General features: G+C 36.9%; 1 protein-coding gene across 1 annotated transcript in view; it reads left to right on the top strand.

Annotated features, from left to right (window-relative positions):
• Positions 1-9,872: 9,872 nt before the first annotated feature.
• LOC107581857 (NT-3 growth factor receptor-like) overlaps positions 9,873-16,550 on the top strand; it is a 182,064-nt gene continuing 175,386 nt past the window's right edge. The window contains exons 1-2 of the mRNA XM_016267528.1: positions 9,873-9,912; positions 10,012-10,132. Of these exons, the coding sequence (XP_016123014.1) occupies positions 9,873-9,912; positions 10,012-10,132 (161 nt within the window). The remainder of the gene's footprint in view (positions 9,913-10,011; positions 10,133-16,550) is intronic.

Raw genomic sequence — 16,550 nt, 5'->3', positions numbered from 1 at the left:
TGCATATTGGGCCACTTTCACTTCCATTTGAAGTGTCAATCTGTAACCCAGATTTTTTTTCTTTTTTTTCAAGAAAATTATGGTCAAGGCCAATATTTCTGATAATCAGCATTACTGTACAAATTGCTGTATATTTTGAGTTTAACGTGCTATTCCTTTAATGTTTCAGTCCTCATGGCTGTGTGAACAGGAAGTAGCAATTCATAGCTAATTATACTTGTGTACTGCATACATGACCTGTTTTGCGGTTTACAAATTATACCACAATTATATACTAAATTAGGATGCATTAAGTGGCTCTGAGTTTGCATTTACATCCGCATGTCTTTGACTGCATAATTCTAACGTTAGCCTTTGCATCGTTACTCAAAATACTGATTGACATGCCACACGTGTAACCTTTCCCAGCAACACCGTATTCATCAGAAAATAGCCCGAGGTGGAGCTACTCCTGCAAGCGGCTGCGATTCGCGACCTTGTTTATTAAGGGCTGCGATTCGAGAGCGTGCGTGGTTAGGCATGGCTGCCCTCTCTGCCCGTGTTTGCCGCAAGCCTGTCAGTCACCTGAGGAGTGTGAAGCCGCCGTGTTGTTCCCCGCAACTGACTCATATCCCTTCTCTGTCATCTCATTAAGTCCTAATTAAATGCATCTCATCTCCTGCCACTGTGATTGCGGTGGCTCGTGCCATGGAAACAGGGAATACAAAAAATACACCAGCTTTGTACGAGAAATAAGCGTGTTTGTTTACTTTGTTCGCTCGAATGGCAATCTTTGATTGGTTCCCTGTGATGTTGATTGTGAGCATTCAGCCTCAAACCTCACCCTGCAGTTTAGTATCTCACAAATTCTCGAACGCTCCATCAATCTTTTCATCTGATACCCCCAGAAGTAACCAATAACGTCAAGTGTGCTCCTGAGAGAAACTTGGAGTGGGTCTCTTCGTCCTACAATAACTCCCGGGTCTGCTAGCAGAGATATTGTGGCACCGGAGGCAGGAGGAAGCAAAGGAGACGTCCTATTTTATCTGTTTCCAGCCCAAAACAGCTGTGGTAGTGGATGGCTCCACCAGTCTTGCATTGGACACATTGGAAGACTGTATTTCCCCTGACCCAAATGTCCATTGTCTGGGGCATTGCCAGGCCTGACAGCTCATTGTTTTGAGAGATATGAGCGAGTGAGAGCCAGGCTGTATGTGACTGTGCTTCACTTAAGCTTATGTAGCTCAAAAGCCCATTTCACTACCAAAATAAATGTGCAGATACACACATGTTTTTTTTTATAGGGAGGAGAAGAATAGAGATCTAAATGGGCATTGCGTTGAAGCCCAAATTTGGCCTGTAAACAAGACCCTGTGATCCAACCTGACTTAAATTTTACATTTTCAGAAAATGTTAGGATATATTGCTTTGATTCACTAACAGTAAATATTACAGTGCAAATTATTTATCTTATTGTGATTTATCCATACATTTTTAAAGCTCATTGTTTCCTGATATTTTGGTGAAGCAACAGACTTCTTTCTGGTGATGTATGTGCTGGACTTCTCCAGTCATTTAGTCTGCTTAAACCTTGCCCCTTTTTACAGTCGACTGCAAACTAGCATAGAGATTTACTTCCATCAAACAAAAAATGAATGGATTGAACCAGACCCTAGATTTTTTTGTTCGCCTCAGATGTACTGTACATCATATGGTCTTTAACCATTACGTTGAGACTTCAAAGTAAAATTTGATTATTTTTTTCTGTTTAATTGATTCAGAATCTTCAGTTATTAATGTTCAGAAAGTTATTCATGAAAGCAGTTTAGTCCAATAGTTTAGTTAGGTAGTTAAGCAGAGTTTGGGTTGGGTTGAAAGGAAATAAAAGCATTTGCTATATACAGTAAGTGAAAATCTGATTTTTGGTTTCTTTGGTGGTGGCATATATAGTGAAATAAATGTGACTGTGGCAACATTTTTGCAAAATATTGCATTGCTATTTGCACATAGAGGCAGTTACGAAGTTAAATGTCGACTGGGTGGTGAGACAGTTACATTTTCTACACTTACTGCCACCAGTGTTCATTTCACCTGGAAACTGCAGTGAATTGTATGTATAGGTACATTTTTAGACTTTTTTTTTCAAATGAGTCCAGGCTGAATAAAAATAAAATATAATGTAAGTATTTTTTTTCTTTTAATATTTAGTAGTCTGAATGTCATAGCCCAGAAAATCATGACTTTCTGCTTGCTATTTCTAGTTGGTTGTAGGTGGTAATGGTGGAGGAAACATTCAAGTATTTGATTAGACAAAAATGTGCTTGCAGGATGAGTCAGCAATACTTTTTTGTCCATTTTCCAGCTTTTAGGAATGCATTCATACACTGTAGATGACTATAGCTATGAAATGATCAATAACAAGTTTAGACACCCACAGCTTTGCTAATTTTTAACATTTCAGAATTTTAGTGGAATCATTAAGTATGTATAGTATGGGAATGACCAAGATCTACTATATACTAGCCACACAATCAATTAAATGTAGCCACTATTTATTCCTCAACAAAACTATTTCTAAGCATTTAAGCATGAGCTTTTAGATCAAAAGGGTTTTTAAGCGCAAGATAAATTCTGTTAAGCACGTCCAAACTTTTGACTGGTTGTGTATGTAAAGTCGTTAACTAAAAGCCACCGAGCTTCAGTTTTGATTTCATGGGGTCATGAGTGTAACATTTTCAGTTTTTGGAGAAATATCCCTTATCCCTAAACTTTGTGTGTGTGTGTGTGTGTGTGTGTGTGTGTGCCACAGCTGTGTGAGAGTGAGTGTGTGCACAGGTGTGTGGAGTGCAGGTGATGGAGTCCCGGATGGGCGACAGCTGTGTGTGTGTGTGAGTGGGTGCCCAGGCGTGTGGTGTCAAGGTGACGGAGAAAGAGGCCGGGAGGATGGGAGATGGCGACCTCTGGTGGTGAGAGGGAGAACACCAGACGCCAGCCCCTGACAGGAATGACTTTGGGGCGGGGCTACCCATTTTGGCTGCACAATGGCAGTCAGGGTCAGGTTCAGGAAAATCTGTTATGTTCATAAACCTTTTTTGTGCCGCTATTGGTACATAAATGACCAATTACCCACTTACCAATGATTCACTTATAAAAATTTTCTTGAAACAAAGAAATCCGCTTATACAAAAACAACTATTTATATGTTTTTATATATAGAGCGAAAGGAGGTTAGACCTCATATTTCATACTCTGCATGATGACTTGCCTTTAACAGTTAACATAAATGGTAAAATGAGAAATCTATTATTTTAAAACGCTAAGTCCCTAAAGAGTGATTCGCTAAGCATGTATCCCCATTTAACTGGATGTAGGCTATTTATTTATATATCTTTTAATTTATTTTTATTGCTGAGGTTTAAGGCTGGGTGAATTAGCATTTAAAGCAGGCTTACAGTATCTGGGACAGTGCAAAAGCCATGAATAACTGACAGCTGTAGAAAGCAGACAAGCGTGGAGGATGAGGCAGCCGTAGAAACGAGTCTGAACAAAGCAAACGGAGCGATACATTGCTGACAGAGGGGATTTGAATATCCATGTGTGGGAAGGAGGGCCAGCTTTGCCTTGGAGAAGAAACTTTGACCTCGAAGACGCATTTGATGAATGTGTATTGGTCTAATAGTCACAGAGAAGCCAGTGAAATATTCATACAGACTTATTTATTTTTGATGGGACTGTGTGGTGTAGGTGGGGGTTTGTTTGCAGCTAATTTCCAAGCAACTCTGTTCTTCAAAACTGTGAACAAAATATGAGTTTACAAGACAATAGGGCTGGCAGATCTGCCTTTTATGGTCTTCAAGGTTTATTTGAGGTCGCGAAAGGCATCACAGTCTCGCAAGAACTCCACAGCGGCAATTACTGTCTCGCAGGAGTCTGATATAAAAGATGTTTTCTCATCAGGACTGCCAAGCCCATTCTGGTACCTGTCTAGCATCCACGGCGTCCCGCAGATAACACTCTCCTCCTGAGGGAGTGACACCTGTTGTCTGTTGTTTACAGGTAGAAAAGCCTTTCCCATGGTCCGTTGGCTGGCTGAGGGAAGCTCAGGGCCTGCCCCCGGCCCTCGGTTACCCCTTCATGCATAGTTACCTTACCCGCGACTGCAGGCTATGTATCTAATTGCCGTTTTATGGCCGTTTAGCCCTTGCCTTCCCCGTGACTCCTTCGGCGTGTATTATTGATGAAGCGCTGCCATCCCAGAGCAGCTCACCAAATGCTTTCGGGCATTGAGAGCACAGCTCTCTGTCATTTCATTGTGAGGCTTATACGCCGACACGTGCGTATATGCCAAAACCACGCCGTGGCCGTTCACAGACGCGCAGATGTCGTGAATATCATGGCTAATTAGACACAGCTGTGCCGTGGTGATATGCGTGCAGAAAACGAGGTAAAATAATGTGCCTTTTTGCTGCATTTCATTGTGTCTGCTCCCTTTTCCAGCTACACAAAGATGCTCTCATTTAATTGAGGTTTTAATCAGAGATTTGGAATTTAATTACTGAGGTTTGTGCAGTGGGACATATATTCTTTTATTTCTTTATTTTCTGACTCCATTTGGTCATAGGACTTATAAGAAATATGAAATTAATCATAAAGTAATTGTACAGTGTTTTAGGTGCAAGTGAGCTGTAGCATCGCTAAAGTAGTAAACTTTTACCTCGTCTAATGGTTTCAGATTTAGCCTAAATTAACATATTGGGGCTGGCTAGTTTGCGACTAAGTGTTTTTTGATATTTTTTCATAGATGAACTTGGGTTGAAGGCTACATTTCTACATTTCAAGCTACATTTCAAGTAGCTAGGTGGTAGAATTGCTCATTTTTCAGTAGTAAATCTTTTCTTTATATTTTTGACCACTCTTTCTTTATCATAGTCAACATAGATTTCTATTGAATTATGAAGGTTTTTTGTTTTGTTTAGTTTGCTAATTTTGTACAGATCATGATTATTTTTATGTTTTGAAAGTAACAAGCTACTTTAGCCATGCTGTTTTTCTTGTAGCTTCTCTAAAAGCTAGCTTTCGACTTAGCTAATGTTTATGTACAGCAGTTGGTAGCTCAGCATCTAAGCTATTTTTGAGTGTTCTTGTCCATTGCGTGTCTAATCTTGTCTTGAGTATCTAATACATTCAATAATAGTCATAATAGTAATAATTAGCTTATTAGCTTAGCTGATTTTTCTATTGGTAGCTTAGAATCTTAGCTATTTCTCGATTAGCTTGCCCTAGACTGGTTACTGACACTGTCCATTTAACAAAGGAATTTATTTGCTGCTATCAGGGTAAATATCACCTGTTAATTTGGCTTTCTGAAGGCACTCTCAGAAAGATATCATCTATTTCCATCTTTAATAATAATCTCAACCTTTGTATTTAGGTTGCTTGTCACATTTGATGTGTGATTTGATTATTTATTTCTTTATTGCCTCTTCTCCAAATCCAATTTTAGCAGACATTTCTTCTGACTGTAACGAAGTATGACCTTTGAAAAGGACACTTCCTGAACGTGGATGGCAGTTCGAGCAGCTTCGCTACGCTGCAGACAAGTGAAGCCCAGGTGGGCTTTTATGTGTTTGTGGTGCTTCATGAAAAGGCCTTCATGTCATGCGCTTCTGCTGACGTGTTTGTCGTCATCGCCGTCACCGAGTTTGTCCGTCACACACCCGAGAACATCAGAAACGAGCGCATGGAAGCGTGTGCTTGGCGAGTACAATGTCTGGTTAGGAGCTAATGAAGCTTTCAGAGGGACTCAATAATTCCTCTCTCTCTATGCTAATGCGGGTGAATGATCTGTCTCAATAAGGCCCTTAACCCTCCTTCCCACGTCCCACATGTGCCTGACTCCAAATAGATGACATGGTAATGACATTATTCGTATGCAAAGGCACACAGAGAGACGGAGAGACCCCCTCCGCCTTTACATGTGCATCAAGTACACGTAGGCGTGTAAACATATACACGTAGAGCCGTTATCCGACTAACAGGAAACATTTAAAGACGCTCCTGCTCTCATTCGCCAATCACCCAAGCCTTGTTCCTCTCTGAAAGTCATTACCGTAATTGATAGTCTGCGACGATCTGAAAGGGTTTATTTGGGAGTTAACTCCCGCAAGGGAGTAAGACGGTTCACACACATCTTTGTTTATTGTGCTCTATTTTCAAACTAACGGCGTGTGTGATTATTTTCCTTTCTTTGGAAATCTATGTCGTATTCTCATTGAATTACAATTTATGAGAATAAAAACATGAACGCAGAGGTGAATATTTCTGCTTCTGAATAAATGGGATTCTCCATGAATAGCCAACAAAATAGAGCCTGAACTGAATCTATTATTTATTTGTATTTATTTATTTATTTTGGTCAGTGAAAGTAGGTGCTTAACCTTCAGAAGCTTTTTGTTAACTAAACATCAAACAAGATTTTTCGCAGTGTTCTTTTTGCTTCTCTGTTTTTCATTTTTCTATTTTATCAATATCATATTAACAGCAACCCTGTTACAGAAATACTGTACTGTGACTGTACTGTACTGTATAATTTTTTATTATTTTCAATTCAAGCATTTTCCTTATGTTGTAATCATATTTATTTTGAAGTCATTATTTAATAATAATAATAATAAAACATTTATTAGTATATTTATATAAATTATAATTTTATTGTATTATAAAAATAATATATATTATTTATTTATTTGTTTGTTTGTTTGTTTGTTTGTTTGTTTGTTTGTTTGTTTGTTTGTTTGTTTGTTTGTAAACTTTTTCAGCCAAACCAAATGTTGGTTTGAAGTTATTGATGAGCTTACATTTCTTATAAATAAATAAAAAATGAATACTACTACTACTACTAATAATAATTTATTATTATTATTATTATTATTATATTTTTTAATACAATAACTTTGGTAAAAGAGTTGAGGTTGCAGGTAACAATGCAATTTGAAAATCACATGAGATTATTTACTTGTCTTTCTAGGTTTTGGAAATATTAAAATTAATTGAGTATTTCAAGTATTTTGTATTCTGTATTTTGTATTTAATATTTTGTATTTAGCAATGTATTACACAGATCCAAATTTTTGTTTTTGTGCCTATAATGTTTTATTTTTTTTAATGACTCTATTATCTCTCTCTCCTCAACTCTCTCCTCTCCTAACGTTTTTAAAAACATTAAAATCACTTATAGCTCTGTTAATACGTCAGACTGGCTAACCGCTTCTTCAATATGCAATATTCAGAATCTTCTGTTATTCATGGTCTGGTTCCCACAGCTGTTGAAGTCCTTGAAAGTCATTTTTCCATTGCAGATTTGTTATTGTGTGAGGTGGAATCAAGCCTTGACGGACAGCACTTCGGGTTTAGTCGTCCTGATCCCCCAGACCCTTCCTTTACAGCCCACATTTCCAGATGAACTCTTCTATTGTGTGCTAAGAATAATAATGTCCCCACCAAAATACGGAGCCCTTGTATGTCCCTGTGGAGGCCACCTTAATAATCTCATTATCAATTTAATGAGGTGATTAGAATGCCGGGGGCAAGCGGAGCAGGAGTGGGTGCGTTACCGAGAAACTTTCGTTTGAGGAACCGAAGGTTATTTTGTTTGTCAATGTATACCTTTTCGCCTTGTCTTAGTGGGTAACTATCCTAATTTTAGCTGAGTACAAGACATGGCCTTCTAGTTAGCATATTTTTTTGAGTCAAGTATCTAGTGACACTTTGGTTAAATATGAACTTCTTTTTAAATTAAAGTTGCGGTTAACGTCATATTATGACATTTAGGCTCCTTTTTGGGTCCTTCATATTCTGCAGGTCAGACGGAAATGACAAATTTCCTTGCGTTCACAGCTGTGCTTATGCTCTCCGTCACTGGTTAGCTGGTTCCTGCCTCTCATGCTGCGACACAGGAAATGGGGAGAAAAGAAAGTGTGAGGATTCACAGGCTGAAGTTGCTATGGCAACAAGTCAGATCAGCAAGCATGGGTTTATTTTATTTATTAAAATTTTTTTTTTTTTGCTGCTGGAGATTCCTTATGCGCCACACTAGGGACCCGCTAAGCAGATTCAGATTAGTCACATTAGCATGTTGAAGCGACTTTATCTTCAACATATCCAACAAGTGGGTTTTTTCGTTTCACTTGGTTCCTTTCAAGAACTCTCCAGGAAGCACACCTTGTTTACAACTTTGTACCATGATATGCCAAAAGGGCCATTTAAGCTCTGTTTTTTTCCTATTATGACTTTATTAGTTACAAAAATATGCATGCTGGGGTTGCTAAACAAAGTTGACACATTTGAAGAACTGTTCAGGCATATGTTAACTACAGAAAAAAAATGTCTACCTTCTTGGCTAATATTATGTCTATATTATGCGATGTTCTTTGTTTATATGTTCTATCTGTAATAGTTAATAAATAGTTGATATTTAGTTCAGTCATAATGGAGGTCATTTATACTGTATTGATATCATAAAGACACAGTAGGAAGGGTCAGAAAAAAGGTAGATAATGGTCATGTAAACCATTTTGTCTGACCTTCTCTAATGATCCCCCCCCATGAAGAAACTTTACAATAATAAGTGGAACCATTCCAAGTACACATGTTCAGTTTTTGTGGAAAGTATTCTTAGATTCTTTATTCGCGGGCAAACAAAAAACGTTATTCTATGGTTGTTTTGAAAACTCTTTTTGGTTCTTATTTTTGTCTGCTGGTACATTTTATTTTTACGAGCGTAGGTGCCAAAAACTGTATGTTATAAATTAACTTTATGGAAAAAAATAATGTAGTTAAAATGTAGAAAATGTATTTATTTATTTAATAACAGTATTTACAAACCCTTTTACTTTCATAATTATATTTATTTTTTAATAAAATGGTATTTAATTAAACATTTACTTGGCTTATTTTTATAAATATAAATGCTCAAACTCGTTTTAATTTCAAAATTTTTTATGATTTTTGAAAGAAGACTCACCAAGGCTGCATGTATTTGATAAAAATATAAAAATATATGAAATATTATTTATTTATTTACTTTTACAGTGTAAAAGACTAAAATTGTGCACAATAACATAAGTAAAAATCATTATTTTTGATTTCATTACTTTACTCACTTTACTTTACTTGAACTTGGTTATCTCAGGTTATACAGGCCCAGATTTGCATGCAGGCTGATAGGGTTCGGCTTCTATTGTTCTCTGTACAGTTGTTCTGGTTAGCTGTAATGATCTTTTGTTTTGCTGTCAGTAATAAAATGCAGGTGAAGGAACGGGTCAGGGACGGCCAGCCAGCCAGCAGGCTTCGGTCCCCTGGGCTGCACTGGGGCGAAAGGATGCATCTGGGCGCATTGATTATCTGTCAACTGCTCCTGATAGGATCTGAGCGGGCCAGTGTTGGGGTATTAAGTGATCTGAAGTATTCAATAAATATTGATAATGAAGGCCTGTTAGTGAGGCTCCAGGGTTTTTGTTTCAGCCCCAGGAGAGGCATTGCTTGCTGCCGTCCCACAAGGCCATGTGTATTTGTGCATGTACTGTAAGTACTGAAAAGGTGTTTACTTTTAGTTTAACTTCAACCTTTAAGAAGACCTTCTGTGAAAACTTGAACAAGTTTGTACACCTAATACCTTTCATCCCACTGTATTAGTTACTGGACTTGACACAAACATCATTTAGAGACCCTCACTTCTATTTTGGAGTAATGCTTCCATCTCGGCCTCCCAAATCTAAAAGCTCTGTTCTGAAAACATGCCTTATCTGCTTCACAGTCATTTAGCATTGTATTGAGTTTAGTGGCTTTTAAGGCTCCAGGCCTCCTTCTCCTCGATTTAATTTGTTGTCTTGAAAATGACCAAGTCTCTGTTTATTGGATTGGCGAGGCTGCAAGGTACCGTACCGCTGCACTTATTCTCTTAATTTTGGGCCAGTCACCACATTGCCGTACTTTGCCTCTCCTGTGTTTTCTTTATCACCTTGTCGCAAATAGTCAGTGTTAAATCATTAAACTCTCCCTCTCTCTCTCTTTTTCTCCTCTGCAGAAACTTGTCCGGGAACCCTCTGACAACTCTCTCATGGCAACTCTTTCAGAATCTCCAACTTTTCGAGCTGTAAGTTAAATGTGTTTTTGTTCTTTCTTTATATTCTCAAGCCTTTTTGCTGTGGTTAACTGGCGGATGGACACCCTGCAGGGTTGAATTTCATATCTAACACCATAAGCGGATATAAGCCTTACTTGTGCATTAAATGTTATTTTATCAGTCCATAAATGTTTTAAACCCATCCTTTATGCTAGTTTCGCATCTCTGCATCATGTCAGTATTCATAGGAGGACCTCAGATGATGCCAACCTTGAACCAACATACAAAACTACCATATTTTTCTATAAGTTTAATCACAACATATAATCATTGCTGATAGTGTTCAACGTTTGTTTGAATACACATCCTTAACTAAGTAACATATCTGCCATATGGACATCACCTTGACATAGTCACTACTGATAAGCAGTGGTGTAATGTAACGAAGTAATAATACTTTGTTACAGTACTTAAGTATATTTTGGGAGTATCTGTACTTTACTTGAGTTTTTATATTTCAGCCAACTTTTACTTTTACTCCACTACATTTCCTAATTAAAATGTATACTTTTACTCTGATACATTTCCCCGAAGCATATTCGTTACTTAGTACAAAATAGTCAGAACAGAAGTCAGAAGAACACGGACTGCAGGAAAGCAGGTTTGACAAATCAGTGGTCTGGCGTTTGCAAGTTAGACTCCTAAAAACACCTTTGCTCACGTGCAAACAAGTGCGCGCACAACCGCAAATTATTAATTTTCCAATCAAGTCGAGTCTGGGGTGTGTGATACAGCATCGTCTGCGATAATATGGTAAGTGTTGCTGTAATGATGTGCGATCTGACATTATCAAGTAGGCTATATCACCAAATCACACACAGAGTGCACGCACGTTGATTTATTAGTCTATTAAAACTCAAAATTCCAGGCATTCTCAATTGGGGATGGCAAAAATGCTTCTGTATGCTTTATATATGTATATAATTTAATATAGTTAACTTAATCTATATCACGAAAAGAGTACTGTTTTTCTGCAGATATCAGCATGAACACAGATATCAGCATGAACACATTTAATAATAATTTTATACAAGTTCAGTAAAGCAATAAGTGACTTACATTTTAGACATAATATTGCTTGTTTTGCTCAATTTTGCCAACGAAAATAGTTCCAAACAATATCACAGCACTGTTTTGCATCTCTGAGCAATTGAGACGGTGTTTACTTATTAAATGAATCAGCTTTTTGAATGAATCGGTTGAATAAATGATTCAGTGATTCACTCATTAACACGGTCAAATGCTTTGTTTCTAAATGAATCGGTTGAATCTCAATGACTCACTCATTAACAGTCACTTGCTGTCACCTACTGGCAGTTTTAATTTCACATTTCGTCATGTTTCAATTTCAAATATCAGTATTGAACGTTTTATGTTAAAAACAAAACATTATTTATGCATCTGTAACTGCAGTTTAAATGTATCCATGTCCCCTCTGAGATACATTAAACTGTGTAAATACAATTTATTTGCTTCTTTTCCATTTTGCATTTACTTGTACTTTTACTTTCAATACTTAAGTACATTTAAGATTATAAAAATACTTTTCGTACTTAAGTAAAATAAATATCACATACTTTAAGACTTTTACTCAAGTCATATTCTAAACGATGACTTCAACATCTACCAAAGTCATTTTCTGGTAAGATATCTGTACTTTTACTTGAGTATGGCTTTTAGGTACGTTATACACCACTGCTGATAAGCTACTCCTAAATGTAATGTAGAAATTACAATTTTCTGTGAAGCTGCTTTGCAACGATTTGTAACGCCATGCAAATAAACGTTAATTGAATTTACATTGAATGTCAAAATGGGAGAAAGACCTGATGATTTCAAAATGACACGTACAATTCTGTACTTTTGGGTTTTTATAATGAGATAATTGTTATTTATTAGCATTTGGATGTTGTCTGTTGTTGTTTGTTGTTTACACTTGGTCACTTCAGTTTGATTGTGATCCGATTGGAAAAGCTCAATACATTTGCATGCGATTTACTATCCATCTCAAATATGTTTTAAAGGGCATTTACATCTGGTCTGTTTGTGATCACATAGCAAAAACCTGAAGCTTTGCTGTTTTAACGTCTTTGGACAATGAATTCATTTTTTATCTAAAGAGTACTTAGGAACTAACAACAGGAAAACAAGAATTTGTAATTTTTAGGTGCACCTAAACAATCTCAGACAAAATTAATCTACTGATAAATTATTTATAATGTTTGTCGTGTTATTTAAATATAATTAATAATTGATTTGTTGATCTAGCTAATTTGTAAACCGTTTTTACCCTGTTTTTGCCATGAAAAGAATCCTTGATGCCGGTATTGCATAAAATAAAACAAAAAGCAAAATAAAACATTCAATTAAATAAAAAAATGAAATAAATAGATAAATTAATAAAATGACCAAGTGTACATTTCCCGATAATGTTTACTTTACTTTAGGCTTATTATAGTAAATTAAAACTAAAACGAAAATCAAAACCATCAAAAGTTATTTAATTTATTTTAACTTTATGTACTAAAGTAACTAAAACTGAAGTAAAAAATAAATAAGTATATAGACGTGTGTATACTTAAACATAGAACAAAATTACTAAAACTTTGAAATTAAAATGAAAACAGAAAATAAAATAATTTATAGTATAAAAACTGATATTAGAATGTTAATAAAAACTTTAATAGCATCTCAATGACACTAAAATAACAGATACATACATAATATTTTAAGCATTGTACTATATTAGCATAACTTTGTAAAATATGATTTATAGTTGATGTTTATGATGTGGTGTGCATTGTACGCTTCCAGTGTAGACTTTGTCTTTGCACTATCCTCTATATTATGAGCTTTAAATAATTGGTTTAGCAGTTTTGAACGTGTTGATGTTTATTTGGTGTGCGAAAAGAGTCATTTGGCAGTGGTAGCTATTTGTTGGGCTCTTGTCTCAGGATTATCACAAATCAAGTATAGCAATTTCATAATTATGTTGGAGGTGCCATCACAGTCCTTTCCAACATGCAAACACCAATCAGCTGAGTGCATAGGGCTTTATCCATACAGGCATCTGCGTCTCAGTGTGTTTGTGTGCGCGTGACTAAACGTGATATTTTAAGCCAGGGAAGCAGGACAGCTCCTCTGAGGTGGCCCATCTTCTCTGCAGGGTTAGCACGTCCTTTGGAGATACTCCAAGGAGAGGAGTACTTTTGGATTTCCTGAGAGATATCGAACATGTGTTGTCCTTAGAAAAAGAAAAGTGCTAACAAAAGCATGCGGCCATGTACTTTGCATCTTAGTGGGTAACTATCCTAATTATAGCTGCATAGAAACATGGCCTTCTAGTTGCATATTTGTCGAGTCAAGTATCTAGTGACACTTTGGTTAAATATGAACTTATTTAGAAATTAAATGTGCGGTTAACTTCATATTATGACGTTTAGGCTGCTTTTTGGGTCCTTCATATTCTGCAGGTCAGACGGAAATGACAAATTTCCTTGCGTTCACAGTTGCGCTTATCATGTGATTAGTCTGAGGGTAAATTAATTTCATGTGACATAACGCAGGTCATATGAGTAATACCAGAGCCATGAAGCGATGATGATTGTTGGACACCCTCTCTAGAGGGACAACACAACCATATTCCATATGTGCACTGTTGCGTAATACTAGCAAAAATGCCATCTGTAAGCCTCCTGATGTTTTCATTTCTCAATGGTTTTGTGCGGTCTAATCCCACTGTTAAACATATTTTGGAGGCTATTTGTTGTGTCTTATTTTTTTTTTCTTGATTAGAAATATGTAAATAAATTTGATTCACTTAAGCACTAGATTGTATAGTTGTGCTGTGGTAGTTTAGCAAATAAAAGCGATTTTTAAAAATTAATTTGAAATCACACTGTCACTTAAACAGAAGCACAGACCATTCTTTAACAATCTGCGAGCCCATGTTCAGTCTGTCTTTAAAGGAACATTCCACTATTTTTGAAAATAGGCTCATTTTCCAACTCCCTTAGACAGTTGAGTTTTACCGTTTTCAAAAAAAATTCAGACGATCTCCGGGTGTGGCGGTAGCACTTTTAGCTGCAGCTTAGCATATATCATTGAATCTGATTAGACCATTAGCATCTTGCTCAAAAATTACCAAAGCATTTCTATATTTTTCTATTTAAAACTTGAATCTTCTGTAGTTACATCGTGTGCTAAGGCCGACGGAAAATTAAAAGTTGCGATTTTCTAGGACGATATGGCAAGGCACTATACTCTCATTCCGGCGGTTATGATTACATAATTACGATTATGAAAATACAGTAACCTAGATAAAATGATTATTGCGTCCCATTCCGCCCCCTTTCCAGTAGTGTCCTTTTGGTCCTCCATAAAAGCCCAATTCACGTGCAAATCAGTAAAATCATGTAACATGACTTTTGCATAATAATACGTGCTTGATTTATTGAAGTTGATTAGTTTTTTTCATGTTTATAAAAGCACAAAAAAAGCGCTGTTCCTCATAAGGATTTCTGTGCATGCGTTTAGAGACGGAACATGTAAAGTCAACTTTTAGCTTGGGGTGTTTGCCTAAATGGTCAAACACATGCAAAAAAGTGTCAAAATGCGGTGCTTGGTGATTATTCACCTAAACCCTCATTGGTTATGTCTTCAGTGAATGTAAACAGTTGAAAATGAAAGTAAGTGCGTAACAGTAAATTGGATCCGTGCGGAGTGACAGCAGTCTAATATTACTGCTGCCGACTGGTTTTCAAAAAAAATTCAGACGATCTCCGGGTGTGGCGGTAGCACTTTTAGCTGCAGCTTAGCATATATCATTGAATCTGATTAGACCATTAGCATCTTGCTCAAAAATGACCAAAGCATTTCTATATTTTTCTATTTAAAACTTGAATCTTCTGTAGTTACATCGTGTGCTAAGGCCGACGGAAAATTAAAAGTTGCGATTTTCTAGGACGATATGGCAAGGCACTATACTCTCATTCCGGCAGTTATGATTACATAATTACGATTATGAAAATACAGTAACCGAGATAAAATGATTATTGCGTCCCATTCCGCCCCCTTTCCAGTGGTGTCCTTTTGGTCCTCCATAAAAGCCCAATTCACGTGCAAATCAGTAAAATCATGTAACATGACTTTTGCATAATAATACGTGCTTGATTTATTGAAGTTGATTAGTTTTTTTTCATGTTTATAAAAGCACAAAAAAGAAATTGCGCTGTTCCTCATAAGGATTTCTGTGCATGCGTTTAGAGACGGAACATGTAAAGTCAACTTTTAGCTTGGGGTGTTTACCTAAATGGTCAAACACATGCAAAAAAGTGTCAAAATGCGGTGCTTGGTGATTATTCACCTAAACCCTCATTGGTTATGTCTTCAGTGAATGTAAACAGTTGAAAATGAAAGTAAGTGCGTAACAGTAAATTGGATCCGTGCGGAGTGACAGCAGTCTAATATTACTGCTGCCGACTGTGTGCTTAAAGGCAGGGTAGGTGATTTGGTTAAAAAATATTTTTAGTTATGCTGGTTGAAAGTCTCTTCACATCCCGATAGCAATCAATAAGTTAAGTGGTCTTAATGGATTTATATGTATTTATATAGTCTGTGGAAGGCGTAGACAAATAAAATGCTCGACCAATCAGATTATTCGGTCCAAACATTACGATACGCAGTCCTACGTGCTTGTCAACTTATGTATTTGCATACCTCTGTGCACCCTGTTTACATAGACATGATACGTCATCAGTGCGTTCCATTACGCTACTGCAGACCAAGTGAGAATGGAAGGCGTTATTATTTTTTACTATGCACTTTGTACTGTAAAGTTTTCTCAGTGGTGAATGAGATATGATGGAATCTGACAGCATTGCATTCAACCCTCCAACAACACCATCTCATCGTGTCGCTGGTTAGCCTATGGCAGGAATCCTCAAATCTGGCCCACGAGATCCACTTTCCTGCAGAGTTTAGCTCTAACCCTAATCAAACACACCTGAGCAAGCTAATCAGTGTCTTCAGGATCATTAGAAAATCCCAGGTAGGTGAGTTTGATCAGGGTTGGAGCTAAACTTTGCAGCGCATTGGCCATCCAGGACAAGATTTGAGGGACCCTGGCCAATGGTCTACCTGTGTGTGTTCATGCGTTTTGGAAGAGGCGTGGCTTTGGAGAGTGATTTGCAGGGAGGGTGGGATCTTATGCTTTCAAAGCTAGATTGCTATAGCTAGTCTTTCTGAATTTGACTACCCTACCTTTAATATTAATCAAACAACAAAAGACAAAGAGAAAATCACTCACTGCTCTTGACAGAAGGACTTTTGTAGTTTTAAAAGCAAAACAAGTACGTTTAATTCTTACAGTGAAGACTATGCTGTTTTA

The sequence above is a fragment of the Sinocyclocheilus grahami genome, unplaced genomic scaffold (genome assembly GCF_001515645.1).
Source record: "Sinocyclocheilus grahami isolate Dianchi unplaced genomic scaffold, SAMN03320097.WGS_v1.1 scaffold38.1, whole genome shotgun sequence".
Classification (NCBI taxonomy): domain Eukaryota; kingdom Metazoa; phylum Chordata; class Actinopteri; order Cypriniformes; family Cyprinidae; genus Sinocyclocheilus; species Sinocyclocheilus grahami.
This window is presented reverse-complemented; position numbering and strand designations above follow the sequence as displayed.